Source organism: Rhineura floridana, chromosome 3 (assembly GCF_030035675.1).
Source record: "Rhineura floridana isolate rRhiFlo1 chromosome 3, rRhiFlo1.hap2, whole genome shotgun sequence".
NCBI lineage: Eukaryota > Metazoa > Chordata > Lepidosauria > Squamata > Rhineuridae > Rhineura > Rhineura floridana.
The window spans coordinates 156,999,664-157,020,079 of NC_084482.1; the positions used below are offsets into that span (position 1 = coordinate 156,999,664).

The window sequence follows — 20,416 nt, forward strand, 5'->3', positions numbered from 1 at the left end:
GGTTTAAGCTGGAAACTTCCCTACTATGCATTTCTGTATCTCATGTCTGCTTATGGCCTTGCTTATTGTTACTAATGTGCCTTACATAGAAATGTCAAATGCTGTTCCATTGCCCCTCATATCCTTGACTTGTACTACTCCCTTTTGATATGTAAGCAAGAATAATGCCATGTCTGTGTTTGGTTTAGGGGGCGCCCGGTTGCAACTGGGCCTCCTCTTCTCTTCTGCCTTTGTGTGCTTTTGCATAGTGCTTATCTCAAGGACATGCGAAATATGCAGACAAAGAGTCTAAGAAATAGTCTTGATGTTCCCACCTTGTCCTTCCCCCGGTACCCCTTTACCTCCTTCCATATGCCCCAAAGCTATAGCAGTTAGCAATTGTTTCTTTTATATTTTATGACGTGAACCCGATACTGTAAACTTCGGGGTAAGCCTATATAAACCCTTGAACACCAATAAACGAGGTTCCCATGCTCGCCTGCTTCGGCTTGTAAGTATTGGGTCCCCTTTGCAAAGGTTTTGTTTCGTGTGGTTTGATCTCTGATAGTGGGTTCATTTGCACTCAGCTCCGCACTCTTCCCGGGTGTAATAAGCGAGTTGGGGAGACAGGGCGGCTTGCGTGTTGGGTTTGGACCTAACACAATCAAACTTACAATTCTCAGTGGCATCACTAAAATTAGAAATTGCTCAAGTGTCTGCAGAAGCTATTCATGACTTTTTCCACTGCAGATATCATCATTGGAACAACAAGAAAAAACCCATTCCTTCCCATTTTGTTAAATATCAAAACAGGAAAACCATGGGCATCCTTCATTGCCACTAAAATTGTATTGCCTACAAAATATAAGTTTAAGAGAAGCCAAAAAGTGTAGTTGCCTGTACTGAAAGGGAGCAAAAAAGAAGGCTATAGAAGCTGGACTATGTCATTATACCTGAACTGCTGGCCCTGATGAAACAACAGTTCCATTAGCCATGCTAAGTACTGTCAATAAGGTTAATGGTAGCAGCCTTTGTACAGGATCAGTGTTTGCTAAGTCAAACAGCACATAAGAGTTTGAAAACAGACTAATAGAAAAGACCCCTGAACACTCTTTAGGGGAAAATACAAGCAGCTTGCTGGTCAGAACTGGGCAAAAATAAGTGTCACTATTTTCACATTTTCCCTACCCAGAGTTGTCCTGATGAATAATAAGCATTTTATGGTAATTTCATAAGAGTGTTCAAAGCACTTGACCTACATTAACTTTATCTTTAAAAACAACTCACAAAATATATCCACTTGCTACAGGAGGGGAGCAGGCGTTGAGAAATAGTTTGCCTAAAGCCACCATTTTAGTTCACAGCAGATAGGAGATTTGAACAAGCAACTTCCTGGTTGAGGCTGCAATCCAATACACACTTACCTGGGAGTAAGTCCCATTGAACCCAAGGGAGCTTACTTCTGAATAGACATGTTATGGAGAATTAGGAAGTTCCTGCCTTTGTTATGTTTGCAGTACACATTTTATTTATTTAGAGAAAATTATAAACAACTCACTCAACAAATATCTGAGTGGTGTACATCATAGGATAGAACATGGTACTGTTCCAAACCATGGGGTATAAAAATGGTTGCATGCATGCACACACATGTGGTAGAGTCTGGATGCAAGGAGCAATCAGGTAAAGACCATAATTATTCAGGTTCAGAGTGCTACCTAAGACAGGAGGCACCTAATGCAAAATAGGGGAAGCGGAAAGTTCTATCAAGAGGTGCTCAAATACAAAGAGGAAGAGACACTGGAAAGATTGGGTTCTCACCAATGGTTTCTTTTCTATAGGAAAAGGTGTGAGACAGGGGTGTATTTTATCACCCTATTTATTTAATCTATATGCAGAACATATCATACGGAAAGCGGGATTGGACCAAGATGGAGGTGTGAAAATTGGAGGGAGAAATATCAATAATTTAAGATATGCAGACGATACCATACTACTAGCAGAAACCAGTAATGATTTGAAACAAATGCTGATGAAAGTTAAAGAGGAAAGCACAAAAGCAGGACTACAGCTGAATGTCAAAAAGACTAAAGTGATGACAACAGAAGATTTATGTAACTTTACAGTTGACAATGAGGACATTGAACTTGTCAAGGATTATCAAGACTTTGGCATGGTCATTAACCAAAATGGAGACCATGGTCAAGAAATCAGAAAAAGGCTAGGACTGGGGAGGGTAACTATGAGAGAACTAGAAAAGGTTCTCAAATGCAAAGATGTATCACTGAACACCAAAGTCAGGATCATTCAGGCCATGGTATTCCCGATCTCTATGTATGGTTGTGAAAGTTGGACAGTGAAAAAAGTGGATAAGAAAAAAACCAACTTATTTGAAATGTGGTGTTGGAGGAGAGCTTTGCGGATACCATGGACTGCGAAAAAGACAAATAATTGGGTGTTAGAACAAATTAAACCAGAACGATCACTAGAAGCTAAAATGATGAAACTGAGGTTATCATACTTTGGACACATCATGAGAAGACATGATTCATTAGAAAAGATAACAATGCTGGGAAAAACAGAAGGGAGTAGAAAAAGAGGAAGGCCAAACAAGAGATGGTCTGATTCCATAAAGGAAGCCACAGACCTGAGCTTACAAGGTCTGAACAGGGTGGTTCATGACAGGTGCTGTTGGAGGTCGCTGATTCATAGGGTCGCCATAAGTCTTAGTCGACTTGAAGGCACATAACAACAACAAATGACAGTGCTGTAGAATCTATAACATGCCCTGCTATTCCAGGGAGCTGCAGGCTATGAAACAGGCTGAAGTGTTGATGGCGTAAGACTTAAAGCAAGGCTGACTGGGCACTCCTTAGAGCACATTCTTGTGCCTAATATGTGGTGGCAGAGGCAGTGAAGAATGCTTTTAGCATTGTGGCAACAGTTCGCTGGAATTCTCTTCTCTGAGAAATAAAGCAAGCCCCAACACTGTTATGCCTTAGATGTTTCTGGAAAACTTTTTTCCCAAGCCTTCCCAAATGAGCTTGTTTTATTTCTGCAGTTTTTCATTCTTGTTGGTTTTTATGTTTTAATACTTTAATAATGTCTTCTGCTTTATATTCTGGTTCTGTACCCTACTTAGGTATTCATGCTCTCCTATCACCAAAGCTCTCTGTGTATATATATAGATATATCCACACATAGACCAGAGCTTGGAAAAGTTACTTTTTTGAACTACAACTCCCATCAGCCCCAGCCAGCACATGCTGGCTGGGGCTGATGGGAGTTGTAGTTCAAAAAAGTAACTTTTCCAAGCTCTGACATAGACACACAGCAATGGCAATATCAGGGACCACGTTCAACCAGGCATAAGTCTCACCCCAACCCAACAAATACACTGGACTGTATAAGGCTAGTTCCAGATTCATTTTGCATAGGACCCATGTTCTCGTGTTTGAGATCAGAGTGTATGCTGTATTCAGCAGACTATATTCCTTCTAGTAGGTATCTCCCATGCCCTAGTACCTAGGCTTTCCCTGCCACATCTGTGGTCGTAGAGGAGCTTATGAAGTAGGAAAAGCTGACTACTATTTATGACTATAAAATAGTTGTAAGGGTCCAAGTGTTTTAATACCAACCAAGTCACTGTTGGGACCAACTACAAATTTGGACTAGGAATAAAACAGAGAGCTTCTACAGTTGTCCTTCCTCCTCATCCTGTAGCTCAGAGGTGGGAATGACAGATCCAGGAGCCAAATACAGCCCCCTATATCCAGCCATTGGGACTAGGACACTTCCCACCCTGTCATGGCCCCATCGGAGGACTCATCAGACGAGGATGACTCAGGAGTAACAGCAGCAGACCCAGAAGGAGAAATGGAGGAAACTCCTGAGAACCCAGCTCCTTCTCCCCCTCAGCTGCAGAGCACCCCAGACACAGCTGAAGCCCTTCAGCCAGACGCAGACAGTGAACAGGATACTCCCCCCTCACCTGCAGAACATAGACAACAGAAGGTCAGGCAGAAGTGTTGACCATTGAACCGCACTGTCACTGAGTTTGTTTTCCATCAAGTCTGAAAAACTGTAGCTAGGGGGAGTTATGTCTTTGCCCAGTCTGGGAACGGACAGCCAAGGCCGTTGCTATGGTAACCATCGCGATAGACTGGGAAAAGTTCTAGCAGCTATCTGTGTTGAGCTGAGTCTTCTGTGTATTGCCTCTGAACTGAGAGGTTGTCTTCTGTGTCTACCTTTGGAGAGAGATGTACCAGAAGGGGGGTGACTGAAGAAACTCTACATGTATTTACTCTTAAGCCTTTGGCCGTAATGTCTTAATAAAGACTCTTAACATGATCTAATGCTCTGAAGAAGTTTCTTGCTCAACTTAACTCCAACGTAATGTATGCTGTTTCACGCAACAACGCACACACTTCAACAGGGTTATGGGCCCAGATCCACAGCGCATTACACGGGAGTAAGTTGCTGGTCTGAACGGCAGACGGAGTTCCAGAGGGCAGCTTGATTGATTGTACCAGACAGAGGTGAGCAACATGGCTGTAAACCTGTCTGGGGGAGGCTTGCCAATGGAAAGATTGACGGAAAAGAATTATGGCAGCTGGAAGCCGAGGATGCGGGCTTTGCTGATAAAAGAGGATTTATGGGACATTATAGATGGACCACCCCCGGCGGTATTGACCGCGGCCTGGAAGCGCAAAGATCAGAGGGCGCAGGCGTTTATAATCTTGGCTCTATCGGATTCTCAACTGATGTGTGTGAGAGATGAGCCGTCGGCTAAACAGATGTGGGACGCGTTGCAGGATTTGTCCCAGAAATGGCAGCGGAGGCAGAAGGCGCAGAGAGCTGTGCAGAAGGAGGCTGTCGAAAGCAAACAGGATTACAAGCAGCAGCTGTTAAAGGCTTGTTATGCCTGTGGGGCTCGTGGGCATCTTCAAAGAGACTGTGCAGTCAAGCGCAACTCCAGGGACGGAGGCTTGAAGCAGGGAAGTGTGAACTTTGTTTGTAAACAGAAGTCTCAAGATTTAGGACCTGTTGACTGGATTGTTGACAGCGGGGCAAGCCATATATTAATCAAAGACAGAAGTCTGTTTTACACTTCAGAAGACGTGCAGGATTTTGTGCAACTAGCGGATGGATCGCAAAAGATTGTGGAAGCCCGAGGTCTGGTGAGATTTGACAAGTTGGGAATACTGTCAGATTGTTTGTTTGTACCAGAACTGAATCATAACATGTTGTCAGTCAGAAAACTGGTGAATTCTGGGTATTGTGTAACATTTGATAGAGGAAAATGTTTTGTGCAGAGAAGAGGCAAAGTTGTCTGTCAGGGTTTTATGACACAAGGGCTGTTTAGAATGTCCATGGGTGTGAAGTGTGCTGATGCCTTGAGTTTAATGGGGCGGAAAGAGAATGACAGTCAGGGCTGTAAACAGACTGCTGTTGTGACACCGTCGGCATTAACCATTCAAATGAAGCACGTGGAATGTGTGGAACCAACCTCATTTAATGAAATTAGGCTGATGCCTGAGGCAGAGAAAAATAAGTGGCAACAGGCCATGCAGGAAGAATTTAAAGCCATGGAACAGAATGGCACGTGGACATTAGTAAAGTTACCTATGGGGAAAAAGGCCATAGGTTGCAGATGGGTGTTTAAGAAGAAGAAAGCAAGTTCCGGGGAAGTACAGAGGTACAGGGCACGTTTGGTTGCCAAGGGATTCACCCAGCAGCATGGGACAGATTATGATGCTGTTTTCGCCCCGGTTGTGAAACATGAGTCCATTCGTGTGCTGCTGAAGCTGGCAGCGATGCAGAACGTGAGTGTAAATCACTACGATATAGGGACGGCATTCCTACATGGTGATTTAAGAGAGGAGATATATATGGAACTGCCTCCGGGTTCTGTGTCAAAGGAAGGGTTCGTGTGTAAACTGCATAAATCAATATATGGACTGCGGCAAAGTGCACGCTGCTGGAATGAGAAATTGGACAGAGTGTTGCATGGAATGGGATTCCAAAGATGCAAGGCAGATCCATGTGTGTATATAAAGAGACAGGGGGTGAAAACCACGTTCTGTGCAGTTTACGTTGATGACATCATGTATATTTATCATGAGCAGCAAGAGGAACGAGAATTTAATGAGCAACTGGGCAGGCAGGTGGACACAAAGAATTTGGGGCCTGTCACACACTATTTAGGCACGGATATTGTGCGTGCAGAAGACGGAAGCATAACATTGAGTCAGGAAAGTAAAATAAATCAAATCATAGAAGAATGCAACATGATAGAATGTAATGTTGTGAAGACACCAATGGTTGTGGCATTTCAACAAAATGTGCAAGAGACACCTTGTACAGAACCTGAGAAGTACAGGCGCATAATAGGGAAATTGCAATATTTGGTGAAGGTGTCTCGCCCAGACATATGTAATGCAGTCAGCATTTTAAGCCGGAAGGTAGAGCATCCTTCAGAGGCTGACTGGCAAGGGATTAAAAGGATAGTGCGTTATCTGAAAGGCACGAAGACAAAGAGTCTGGTTTTGTCAGGAGCAAAGACAGGAGGTCTTGAATGTTTTGTGGATGCAGATCATGCAGGGGAGCTGAGCCGTCGTAAGTCAACCTCTGGCATAGTTGTGATGTGGCACGGGTCATGCATTGACTGGAGCAGCAAGAAACAAAATGTGGTGGCAACCTCAAGTGCAGAAGCAGAGTATGTGGCTCTATCACAGGCCTGTAATGAGCTACAATGGTTCGCAATGCTCATGCAGGAGATAGGCATTGATATGCAATTTCCGATTTCTGTATATGAAGACAATCAGACCTGCATTAAGATAGCCACATCAGAAGCTCATACCGAAAGAACAAAACATATTAGTGTCAGATACTTTCACGTAAGGGATTGTGTGCAGCAGGGGTTCGTTAACCTGACATTTTGTGACACTAACAACTTGGTGGCTGACATAATGACCAAGCCTTTGTGTGAGGAGAAATGTGGCAAACTGGTGACAAGGCTTGGAATGAGTTGAAAGTTTGATTGAACAAAGTTCTAGCTAAATGTACAGAGATGTTTTGAACTGTACTGAAATGTAAGCTGTATTGCGAGATGTATTGGAGAAATGTATTGTTGTTATTGTTGTAATGAGTTACAGACATGATGGGAAAAAGGGGGAATTGTTGACCATTGAACCGCACTGTCACTGAGTTTGTTTTCCATCAAGTCTGAAAAACTGTAGCTAGGGAGAGTTATGTAAATACCCAGGAATTTCCAGCCCCGTCTGCACTGCTGTCTCAGTGCAGAGCTTACACACCCTTAGCCCTGCTCTATACCCTCCTTGAGTGCTTTTGTCTGGCTAGTATAATGCATTTTGCTTGCCCATGTGGTGGATTAAGCAATTTATTGGGAGGGAGATGTGCTGGGGTGTGTATAGGACTCTCTGAATTTGGCCTAGATGGAATGTAGTTTGCTGTGCAATGGTATGAATCACATTCATTGCTCTGACCACTTTTTGTCTGGCCCTGCCCGCTGCTAGCATGTGGATGCTGCCCCACCTCTGCTGTAGCCAAGTCTTATGCATAGCTACCCAAAAGGAAGCTGCACCAAGTTCAAGGAAATTTATTTATTAATGAAAGTATTTATAGCCTGCCCTCTTGCAAAACATCAGGGATGCGTATAGAAACATAAAAACATTTAAAAACAATACAAACAATCATTAAAATGATTGGCTACTCAGAAAACATTTCAGAAGACACCTTAAAGTCAAAAGCGGGGATGCCTGTCGAATCTCAGCTGGAAGAGTGTTTCACAGCATGGGACTGGTGACACTAAATGCCTGACTTCTGCTTGAGGCCAGTGAGGCTACTGCAACATGGGAGACAACAAACAGTGCTTGTGCAGATCATATCAGTAATCAGGCTGGGATATAAAGGCTCCAGTCCATGTTGAATTTGGACCCAAGTTCTTCATGGCTTTGTACATCAATGCAAGAACCTTGAACCTGGCCCAGTAGCATGCATGCAAGCAGTGCAGAAGTTTTAGCAGAGGTTTCACATGCTGTTGGCCATCTGCCCTATCAGCAATCTAGCTGCAACCTCCTGCATCAGCTGGAGCTTCCAGACCAGACCCAAGGGCAGTCCCACATAGAGTGCATTGCAGTAATCCAGTCTTAAGGTTACCACTGCAGTGAATGACTACAGTGGCCAAGTTATCCCGATGCAGATACAGCTGGTGTACCAGATTAAGCTGGTAAAAGGCACTCCTAGCCACAGAAGTCACTTAGGTCTCCAATGCCTCTGTCTTCCCAGGATTCAGACAGAGTTTACTAGTCCTCATCCAGTCCACCACTGCATTAAAAGACTGCATAGTCAAATGTTATGGAGAAGCAGAGCTGTGTGCCATCAGCATACTGATGGCAACATGCTCCAGAACCCCTAATGCCCACTCTTAGAGGCTTCGTATAGATGTTAAATAGCACTGGAGACAAAATAGTGCCCTGCAGAACCCCATAGCAGAGGTGCCAGAGAGTTGAAGACCACTCCTCCAATGCTGCTTTCTGGATTTGACCATGCAGGTAGGAATGGAGCCAATGTAGCACAGTGCTTCTGATATTCATCCCACACAGTTGATCCAAAAGGATACCATGGTCATTGGTGTCAAAAGCTGCTGAGAGACTGAGTAATAGTAACAGGTCACATTCTCCCTGTCCCTATCCCAACACAAGTCATCTATCAGGGTGACCAAGGCCGATTCAATCCTGAAACCATACTTAAAGACAGAATGAATTGGATCCAGATAATCAGTGTCATCTAGGAACACTTGTAGTTGCTCTGCCACTACCCTCTCCACCATCTTCCCCCCGAATAGGGTATTGCCAACTGGCCATCAATTGTTACACACCACTGGATCCAGGCTTTTTAAGGAGTCTGCATCACTGCCTCGTTAAGGGTGCTGGCACCAGCAATGCTGCATTCACAACACCCTGGACCCACTAGCCACCCTGCTCCGGCTAGCTTTAACCAGCTGGTAAGGGCAGGGGTCCAGACGGCAAGTGGTTGCAGCAAGTATCCTGTCCCCATCATCAGGCCACACCAACTGGAAATGGTTCCATAACCCTGGCCTAGACATTGCACTGGCCACCTCATTCAGAGCAGCAGCAGCATCTAAGTCACTACGAAGTTGACTTCTTCACTGCCTTTACTACCACGTGGTAGGCACGATTATATATCCTAACATGTGTTTGGTCAGCCTCAGAGCAAGATTGCTGCTACTTGTGGTCCAGTCTTCTTTCAGCCTGCTTCATCAACTTTGGCTTCTTGGGATATATCAGGGAGCAACACGATCTCTACTGTGCTAGAGAGGACCCTCAGGAGCCATCATGGTGGTGGCCTTACTCATCTCACTGTTCCACAGTGAAACAAGACCATAAACAGGAATGCTTGATCTATCCACTGGAAAATCCGTCAGAGCCATCACAAATCTTTCAGGATCCATCAGCCTCTGAGGGCAGACCATCCAAATTGGTCCCACGTTTTTGCAGACAGGAGCAGCTGCTGCAAGAACAAACTTCACCAGGAGGTGGTCAAACCACGACAACGGGGCAATATCCGCTCTGCTTGGTTCCAGACCACCACCACCCGCCTTGGAGCAAAGACCGAATCAAAGTTATGTCCTACTCCGTGTGTTGTGCTGATGTCCATTTGAGACAACCCCATGGTCACCATGGAGGTCACGAGATCTAGAGCTGGACTCACGGTGTCCTCTGCAACTATGATTAAGCCACCAGGACCACTACGCTAGACTACCTCAGCCAGGAAGGCTGTCACTCGCCAACAGCCACAATATTCTCAGCAATACACCCTTAATCTGCAATGTGTGATACACATGGGTCTCCCAGGCAGCCTCCCCATCTAAGTGCTGACCAGACTCAAACCTGCTTAACTTCAGTAATGTGAATGCATCACGTGCCCTAAGATTATATCCTGCAATAGAGTTTAATACTGTTAAAAGGGACTTTTTTGGGGTGAAATCACACCTCCAAGGAAACAGCACCTGGGTCTGAGGTTCAAACTCGTTGAAGGTAGTTGCTGAAGTAGAGATGGAGGCCAGAGCCAGAGCCAGATTTTCAGGTGAAGCAGAAAAATAAAAGCAGATTGTACTGCACTGCTGACTGGACAAAGGCAACAGGCCAGCTCCTATTAGTTATACCAGGCCTGACCATTCCAGAGGTTTTGTACTGCTTCCCAATTGAGGGGTAATGTCACAAATCCATACCTCCTTCCATACCTGAAAGTTCCTAGGTTGAGCACAATCCCACACAGCCAAATAGGGAAGATCTCATTATTAAAATAAGGGATCCATGGTAAAAGGCCCAGAGGACTTTACACAGAGGCACCAGCATCCGGAGTGCCCAGGGGCCAAATAGCAAGCATCAAGTTAGCTCAATAGGCAAGAATGATGTTTGGAAGGAGGGAGTGATGGGTATGGCAACAGGAGTTGCTGGCAGTCAACTGAAGAGGGGATGAACACTGGTCTTTCACCTACTCTGATCACCATTATTTCTGTTGCTATTCCACTGCTTATCTTACAAAAATTTAAAAAGCAGTTCACACAGAAAAATCCAAATATAATCCCTATTTTATTTTAAACTGCTCACATTTTAACCTAGGAAAACAGTGTACAGAAGAGTAAAGGTATGAAATACACACCAAAAGGGATACAGTTAAAATAAAGTACAAAACTAGATGATGATCAGAGGACTAAAAACAAGAATTTAATTCAGGAAAGGCTTGGCTTATTTATCTTTAACATTAATGTATATGTTATATTTAAATATAACAATTCTTAAAATATAAATATACTTTAACAAGCTCCCTGCTGAAGCTAAGCAGGGTCAGGTCTGGTCAGTGCCTGGATGGGAGATTGTCTGGGAACCATATGTAAGCCGCCTTGGGTTTCATGAAAAGAAAGCCGGGGTATAAATGTAATAAATAAACAACTTAATAAATTTACTAGAAGTCAGGTCTCACAAGAAGTGAAATAGGGATAAGGAATGTATGTATCCAGTAATGGGAAAATTGGTAGAAGGTTGTCATGATGGTCCTAGAAATTATACAAGGCAGTGGTATTTTATTAACCAAAAGTTCCCACCTATGTAAATGTAGGCACTGTAACATACATGTGCTTACAGTGAATTTCTGGATTTTGGTGAATGCTGTTGGTATTAACATTTAAATACTGACAATTCCAGATTAGCTTTTTGAATATCTAAGAAGTCAGAGGTACACTGGTGAATATTGAACAGAAACATCCTCAATTCAATTGACAACATTCACTGGTATATATCAAAGATGTGAAGAAATTAACTTGTAAGCTGCCCTGGAAGTATTTATATGGCAGGACGGCCTATTGATTCTTTTAAAGTATCTGTTTTCAGATATGCATGAGCATTCATCTGGGACCGTGAATGTTGACACTGTTGAGGAGAAAGCTTAGAGATAGTTATTTTTACATTTTGCCTGAAGTACAGTTTGTGTGGCTTTAAGGCTTTCACATAGTGATACCAGACCTGTTGGTCTTGTGAAAAGGTCTTCCAGTAACAAAAATAAGGATTGTCTTTAACTAAGTCCTGCTCAGAGTATATCCATTGAGATTAATGAACCTAATTTAGTCATGTCCATTAACTTCAATAAGTCTACTTTGAGGAGGACTAGCATTGAATACCACCCTAAGGCTGCAGTCTAATACACACTTACCTGGGATTAACTCCCATTGAACCCAATAGACAGGTTTATTAATTTCAGTAGGTTTACTCTGAGTAGGAGTCAGTTGAATACAACTTAATATTTGCTACAATATCCATCTCATTCAGCATTCTCATCCTCTCTATCTCGCAAGTCATTTATGAGCCAAACTTGCAAAGAATGAAGTTATCTTATAACACTAACTGACCTAAATCATGGTTAATTGCTGTACAGAATACATGAGTAGGTTTATTTGTCCAAACTGCATATTTTTATTATATAAAACAAGGTTAAGAGGTCAGAGGTGGAAGAAGCTAAGACAGGATTACAAGTTTGCCTTAACAACTTCATTTATTCCAATCAGATCAGACAGGCAGCCAAGAAGTTACCTTTCAAAGATTAACAGAGTTTAGTGGCACCTTAGCATCCAAGTGTATTGTGGTACAAGTGTTCACGAAGTGTTACCCTCAGTTGGTGTGTGTGTGCACGCGCATAGGGGAACAAAATGTCAACCGCAGGGTCAAACAGCTGTGAAGGCACCTGATGAAGTAGATTCTAGTTCACAAAAGAAAATGCCACAAAACCCTATCAGTCCTTAAAGGACCCCTAGACTGTAGTTTTTTCCTGTAACAGACTACTAATATGGGTACTCTCCTGTTCCTTGGGATAAAACTCTTTTCTCAAGTTGCTGCAGTTTTTAGAAGGAGAGCACTTAAGTCAGAGGAAGACAACCTTGATGCAGCAGCACATTTGAAAATGACGGCTGCAAAACCCAATGATAGCAGGACTCAATAAGCGCAATTAAGCTTGGTTGCATTTTATCATTGTCAGCTCACTCTTACTATCAGGTTGTTGTAATACCTATTCAGCCTGCAAAGCCACAACAGAAAGAATACTCTTTAGTCCTCTTCTCCAAGATAAAAAGAGACAGAAAAAAATAATGTGGCGATATTTGGGAAAGTAAACTATCAAAGTGCAATTCTTGAGGACCACTTCATAGCTTATGGCTTCATCAGTGTGAACACATGGTAAAATAGGTGCACACGATCCATTTCAAATATAGTGCTGTACACTGGGTCTACCTGTATGTACATCCTTAATCCACAACGTATGGAATAACTCTTATCATACTGGCAATTTTTTAGTGCATTAGAACCATTAATATGTTGCATTACACGAGACCGACTGCTTGATCCTAAGAAGACCACTGTACAGAGTTAGCAATCTGTCTATATTTAGCATGCTTTTTTTACTACTCACACAGACTGTCCCTTCTCCTTTCAATGAAAACCCAGCTTTATAGTAACAGGGGAAATACAAAATTGTACAGAGCTATGTACAAAGCCCACATTTAAAAAAAAATCATGAAAGCTATCACAAAGACTTTTTCAAAAAGGGGCACAGTATAGTAGCCCACAGTTTCCAAGGTTACAAAGTCAAATTAATTACATGTAAATGAACACATAAACATAGCTGCTTAAACCAAAACCATTGAAGTCACAGGGAAAGATTAAAATAGATTTTAAGAGACTTCTTTCTACTAAGGGTGAGCTTTAGGTTAGTTTAAAAAAAACAAGTTTGAAGGATCAAGTTTTCTTCAACAACAACAAAAGAATGAAAATGAAAAGAAATGGGAGGTAAAGATGTCATGTTTCACTCACCGAAATCTGACTGCAAATCCTTTTTCAGCCCGCAAAGCATGTCTGCTATTTATCTATCAAAGCATTCAGCTAAATTGCAAGAGGGGCTCCTCTCCCTCTTCCTGCCTTGGATGGCACAGGAATCACATTACAGCAGCCTCACTCTTAGGCAGTCTCCCACAAGACAGCAGGGTTATACTGCACAAACGATACACTCCTCCACTTAAAGGGAAACCAAGTCCTATCAACTCCACCAGATTGACACTTAACAAATGGCAGCCTCCCTTGAAATCAAATAAAAAACAGTCAGGATCTCAAGAGTCAGAATGTTGAGGATAATAATAATAATAATAATAATAATAAAAGCTAAGGGGTGAAAGAATTTTGGTCTGTTCTCTAAGAAATTCCAGCAACAGATTTGTCAAACTGGCTTGCCAGGACATAGAATAGTAAAAGGGTTTCTAAATGTAGGCATTAAAGAGAACCGCTAGCTGAAGGATAAACGGTATGAACCAAACTGAACATCAGCTTCTCAGTCTGTGCAGCGAATGGAAAGCGGACACTTCCTGGCCAGCAGAATTGCAACTTAGACTATGCTGGGGGAGAGCAGCCCTCATCCCGCATTGGTGTGATTGCCTTTTAGACAAGAGCCTTTTATTGCTCTCACCCAGGAAAAATTCATAGCAATCCCCACAAGGCTGAATTTAAATCTCTGGATTGTGTCTCTAAACCAAAAGATTTCCTTCCTTTGCTCAATCCAGCAGCACAAGTGCTGGTTGGCAGGCAGTAACAATGGCTTAAAGATAGGCAGAAAATCTTCCTAAATTGCAGGCAGCAACATTTCAAAGTGGGAGAGAAGACTGCAAACGCTGCAGTATTGCTCCACACTCTTCACTCTCATCCCACCCCCTTTATCAACCAACTGTATGGCTTCCAGCACCTTTCAAGGCAATGTCAAGCTGCTGTCAAAGCATTATACTCCCTTCTCTAAACACAGAGCCTGGGCACGGGAGCCTGAAGCAGCACTTCCTTAGCCTGATAATTCAATTTAACCCTTCTTTAGAAGGGCAAACTGGCCATGCTGCACCTATTTACACTATCTGGTTTGCACATGATGAAGATCGAAGATCTAAGCTTTGGGGTGTCCCCCCCATTAATTACAAAAGCACCAAAAAGCTGAATATGGACTCTGCTACAGAGAAGGGAAGAGGAGTAGGAAAAATTATACCTTGTTGAACAACAGAAGTGGTATTTCTCCCAAGAAGTTCTAATGGTGAAGCAACCTAGTGCCACGGCCACAGCTGCCAATTTGGACTGTGATCACCCAAACTGAGGCTGCTAATCAGTTTGATTTAATGTACCGGACACTTGCACACCAGTCCATCTGGAAGAGCTCTCAGTCTAAAGCTGTGTAAAAACGCTTGTGATCTTCATGTAAAAACACTCTGCTGGGGTTCACTTCTGAAATGTAATGGACATGTGAAGAAGAGAGAAGCATTCTACTGTCCACTGGAAATATGATTTTTTTCCCTATATGCCAACAATAAAGAAGACATCCAGTAGACATTCCTTTGCTTTCTGCAACCTCCTTTGGCAATCTCACTGTCAGCTTCACCAACAGTGCTGACAACTGTGGAGTCAACACTTTAGCCCCAATCTGCATGGCCATGTTGCTGAGTTTTAGAATTTGCCAAGTTTGAGATTGCTAAATATACCAGGTTGAACACATTCAAGAAGGCAGCAATGGCAAGGCAGGCTATGAAGGAGAGCTGATATTGCTAAAGAAGGGCTCAGATCCAAAGCAAGACCACAAGGCCAGCCTGCATGACTCCATCTTCCCACACTTCATCACATATTGGCCATGATCTCACCAGAGTTAATACTTTATGTCCTATTGATTTTATGGGAAAGCTAGGCATCTCTCACTGAAAATATATCACTGAAACCAAAGAGACATAAACATTGCTAATCTTTGGCTAGTTTGTGTCTATAATAAGGGGCTGGACATTGTGTTATCTGACTACTCCTTTCATCTTCCCTTAGGATGGCTTGAGGGAAAGAGGTTCAGAAAGCGTGTTCCAGCAGCTGGAAAAGCTACCCATCTGAGTTCTATATTTAAAGATCAGAGAGCTAGGGAGCACCCAGACCAACAATCTTGACAATCTCTATCCTGGTATTCATCTCCAAGTATTTTCCATTCATTATGTGTTCAGAACTCAAAGCCTGAGTTTTTAATAGCACTGAATTTTCATAGTAGTATATTGATATGCTCCAACATACGCTAATGAATTAAATGTAGAGTGCTAAAAATAAAATGGTGAGTGGAGGAGAGCTTAAATGGGATCATGAAGAAGCTTGATTACATAACTGGGAAATGTAGGTTTAAATTCATCTTTGAAAAGGTACCAAGGTATCTATGGTGATGAGTTGAACAGGTGTAATGGTGGAAACATGGTATTATTTATTTAAATAGAAGAGAGAATGAGCAGGACAATGGCCACAAATGGAGCAGCATAAGATTTTTATCTTGACATGGGAACAGGGGTGTAGTTGTTCAGGAGTCTTAGACCCCTTACTTTTTTGGGAGCAGGGTCCCCATGTCTCAAGTATCCAATGGACCAATCAGCATGAAATGGGAGTATGTTAGGCACTGAGAAGTCTTTTAACATGCTTTCTTTCCTGCTGATTGGAGCCAACTGCAGTGAAAAGAGGTGAGTCAGCCACTGAGAAGACTCTTTTCAGTAGCTAACCCTCTCCCTTTTCATGCTGATTGGCTCATAGGGATATCTGTTGCTGTGGGAGAAGACATTAACAAGGATCACATTCTCAACCCAGCAGCATAATAAAAAATAAAAAGGGAATTATCATGTGACTATCATAAAGGGATCCTGAACTTCTGAATTTCCCACTACACTACTTAATGGGAAGTCTCTTTCTTTAATGAAATGAATACTGATCAGGAACCACACATGATAATGGATGAAAGTTTAGTGATGTAGACATTTCATTTTCTCACAGAAATATTGGTAGTCTGAAAATAGCTAGTCTGCAATCATGCACCCTACTAGCTGTTGCACATTATGGCTATTACACAGAGACTACTTTAATTTTCTCCAAATAATGGTAATTGTGTTGTGAGCTGTTTGTGCACAGAGGCTCATGATATGATTCAGGCTATGCACCAGACACTTTTTTTTTGCCATTTGCCTTGGTATGTGTGTTGGGAGGGGTGGGGTGGGGGACATGCTTGATTTCAATGTAGAGATGAGATATTGCACACACAGGTCATTCTACATTTGCAACATCTGCCTTACAGAGCAATTTTAAGAGGCCTCTGAGGAATGGTTGCAAAGTGTTTGCCAACCCCAATGCATCTTTAGATATGTATCCATTTACTCTCTTACATTTATATCCTGCCTTTGTGCCATCATGGAATCCAAGGCAGCATACATATGGTTCTCAAGCAGTCACCCATCATCACTGACCAGACTCAGACCTGCTTAGTTTTAGCAAGGTAATGGTTTCATGTACCTTGAGATCGTACCCTGGAACCCATTAAAAAAAGAAGGGGGGAGATTGAGAATTGTAACAGATGGTAGAAATTAACCACGGTACTATGATTTATGCACAGCAACATCTCCATATTGGGACAAAGTCAGCTGCTTTGGGTTCAAGGGCCCTGAGCAGAAAACTAAAATTAGGAAAATCAAAAAACTAAAAGCACACAGAGGGTAAGTTTGCTCTGTAATTTGTTATTAGGAGAAAAACACCACAGTTGTCTTTAATACATGCAATTAGTAACAGAGTTGAGTTTGCAATTAGAATCCTTTCATCACAGCATTTTCCAAGAAGAATCATGGTGAGCTTTGGAATTTTTTCAGAAAATCAATATATTTGGAAACTGTTAGTATGGGGTGGGTACACTGCACTAGTTACACCAATGACAATGAAGCTGAATATATCAGAAGTGTAGCCCTTTTTATCCTATTCCCATGCTTAACAGCCCTGATACATGCATTAAGAAATCTGAAACACACACAGAGAGACCGAGATGGAAGCCATGTATTTTTTCCATATATTTCAGACTAGCCCTGCAATAAACGTTTGTATGGTTAATGCCCAGGGTGAGGCTGTAACACAACACAAAACATTAGGGATGGGAAACCTGTAGCCAGAGGGGTTTTTTGGGTGTGTAAAAAATAAAGTGCTGGTACTCATATCTTGCTTGAAATGCCATGGCTGCCAGCACAAAATGGCTACCAAGGGGACACACACACACACACACACACAAGGTGACAGTATTTTGTACCAGTGAGTACTGTCACAAAAAAGCACTACCAATAGCCCTCCAGATATCATCAGACTACAACTCCCATCATCCCTGACAATTGGTTGTGCTGACTGGGACTTATGAGTGTTGGAGTCTAACAACATCTGGAGGGCCACAAGTTCCTCACTCCTGTTCCATTTGAAGGGCTGTCCAATCCAAAATTCAGTTAAAAGATAAAAAAAGAACAAAGTCTTTGAAGCTGCCCATCAACCATTAGCAGCTAAATAACTGGGCAGCAGATTGGGTGGGCTATCGGTCACAGACTCACAGTCTTCTCTTTTATGGTGAGATTTGTTGTATTTCCATTTAAACATTAAATTTACATTATAGTAATCATTTCCAAATTTGCATCTACACATGAAACTAGCACATGCCATTTTTATTCATATCTGTGCCATCTTTTGCATGAAGGCCTGCATGTGTAGGACTTTTGGGTCCACCCATAGGTGGCCCTGCTCAGAAACAGGCTAAGAGTGGAGCTTTGAGGTACCACTCTAATAGAGTTTGAAGAGGTTTTTTTGTTAATCATTTGTTTATCTGAACACTTTTTTCAATTACAGAAGAGCAGCACACAGCCAACATTTCATTAATCAACTTTACATTAAGCACTCATTTCAAACATAACCACCAATTTACAGTTGCACATTTTCTTTCCTGAGTCACCAGAGATCAAATTAATTGAAAAGTATAGCGAATAATGTATTAATCTTCATCCTGATTCGGGGGGGGGTCACACAAAATGGTTTTTGGCTTATTTTGTGATCTCAATGAGATTTTGAATAGTAAGGTGGGGTTATTTCCCCCCCTAGAAACTATTTGTGGGGGGGGGGGTTCAGCACAAGTGTGCTTGATAATACCCAAACATCCAGAGCCAGTAAACACTTATTTAGGAGGAGGTAGAATTTTTCTGAGAGCAAATGCTTGTCCCTTCCCTATGCATATTAAGTAAACAAAATTTCCAGTCCTTTTAAAGTAAAAAAAGTTAAAATGCCATGAAACCACTGTAAACTGTTTAGGAACAACTTTGATTTATTACAACAGAAAACTAGCATTGATGGTTTTCTGGGGTGTTTTCTAACTCCATTAATAAATCTTAAAGAAAACTGTTGGCCCTGGGTGCTCTCTTATTATGTCCCTGGTTGTTCTGTTGTGGGCTGTTCCTAGAAATGTCCTCCAGACTCTTCCATTTCTTCCACTGGTATGCCCAACTAGATTGGCAAAAGGGGAAAAACACCTTTTTTTTAATGCAGCCAGCCTGCCTGCCATCTACCTGGCATGGCCAGCTAGAATTTCTGGAGTATATTTTGGCCCCAGGTGGTTTTTTGTTTCCAGGCGGAAAATGGTAACAGGTAACTTGCTGAAATTTGAGGATGTTGTAAGGCTGACAGTTTGTGATAATGTCCTAGAAGGATTACCCTGTAGGTCTACTTATGTGGAAATTGCAGAATGGAAAGCGTGCCTGGGTGCAGAATTGATCCCAAGAATCAGGACGATGGTTTAAAAAAACACAGACTTTTACACACACAGGCTTTTACATGTCCCCTTTTAAAGCCAACGTGTACCAATCATACACTAAGAAGAGTCATATTCCAAAAATGGGATCTTTCTACCAAGAAATCAACCATGAAGGTAGGATGCAAAGTTGTCCTAGTCTGCACAGATGTTTTATCCATTGTAAAAGCATTCCCAATACTTTGCTCAAACCACCCATTAATAGGTGGTACCTGGGGGGCATTGTGGAGGAATTGTGGCTGAAACAGGAAAGTCAGGAAAGTTGTTGATGCCATCCTGGATGATGGCCCAAGCCTGTGAGCTGATTATAAAAACGGACAAATTCATTCAGATAGAATTTCGTTCAAGATCAGGCTCTCACCAAAACACAGAGCCACATGGCTTCTCTAGGTATCTTTCCATAAAGATGGGATTCCTCTAGGCATTCTTAAAAGCTAATTCATCATCAATAATTGGCACTGCAAGATAAATGGACCTTTCCAACAAGCAATTATAGCTCTTACTTCAGAGATAGAAGTGCCAGAGCACGAAAAGAAGGGAGAATATCCTTGTCAAGTTTTTGTCTAGAGCCCTCCTCGTTAACATTCTGTCTTCCCCAGAAATGGAATCCAATGAGAATTACCATACATGTTTGGCTACACATTATTTCAACAAACCACCACATCTATCTTTGGCCTACTAAAGTAACAGCAACATTGGCAGTGTCTGTAGCTAGGAGGCTTTAAAAAAAGAAAAGAAAAGCAGCAACAATCAGCCAGAAGCATCACATTGGATTGTGATTAACAGGAGAGAAGAGGGTACCAAAGTGACCCTCCATCTGACACCAGCCTCTTTGAAGGTTGGGGTTATGCATTTCCCATGCTTAACGGCTATTTCTAATCAGGCTAGAACGTATGCCAATATAACAGATTGATATTCAGTTCCAAGAAGCACTTTAGAGCAAGTGGAAGATTAGATTGCGTTCTTTTTAAAGGCATCACCAGAGATAGTTGGCAGATAAGTCTTCACTAAAGACTTGGTAAAAGGTAAAGGTGTCCCTCGCACTTATAGTGCGAGTTGTTTCCGACTCTTAGGGTGACGTCTTGCGACATTTACTAGGCAGACCATATATAAGGGGTGGGATTGCCAGTTCTGTCCCCAGCCTTTCTCTACCTCCCAGCATATGCCGGGTACTCATTTTACTGACCACAGATGGATGGAAGGCTGAGTG

At 42.3% G+C, this 20,416-nt stretch overlaps 1 protein-coding gene across 7 annotated transcripts in view; it reads right to left on the bottom strand.

Annotated features, from left to right (window-relative positions):
- The window catches only part of GRIP2 (glutamate receptor interacting protein 2), a 323,541-nt gene that overhangs the window by 197,133 nt on the left and 105,992 nt on the right, over positions 1–20,416 (bottom strand). The window contains exon 1 of one of the 7 annotated variants that reach the window (XM_061618436.1): positions 13,386–13,477. The exons of the other annotated variants lie outside the window; for them this stretch is intronic. Within the exon in view, the coding sequence (XP_061474420.1) occupies positions 13,386–13,425 (40 nt within the window). The 5' untranslated portion in view covers positions 13,426–13,477. Of the gene's footprint in view, positions 1–13,385; positions 13,478–20,416 lie in introns of those variants that run through there. 7 annotated transcript variants of the gene reach the window in all.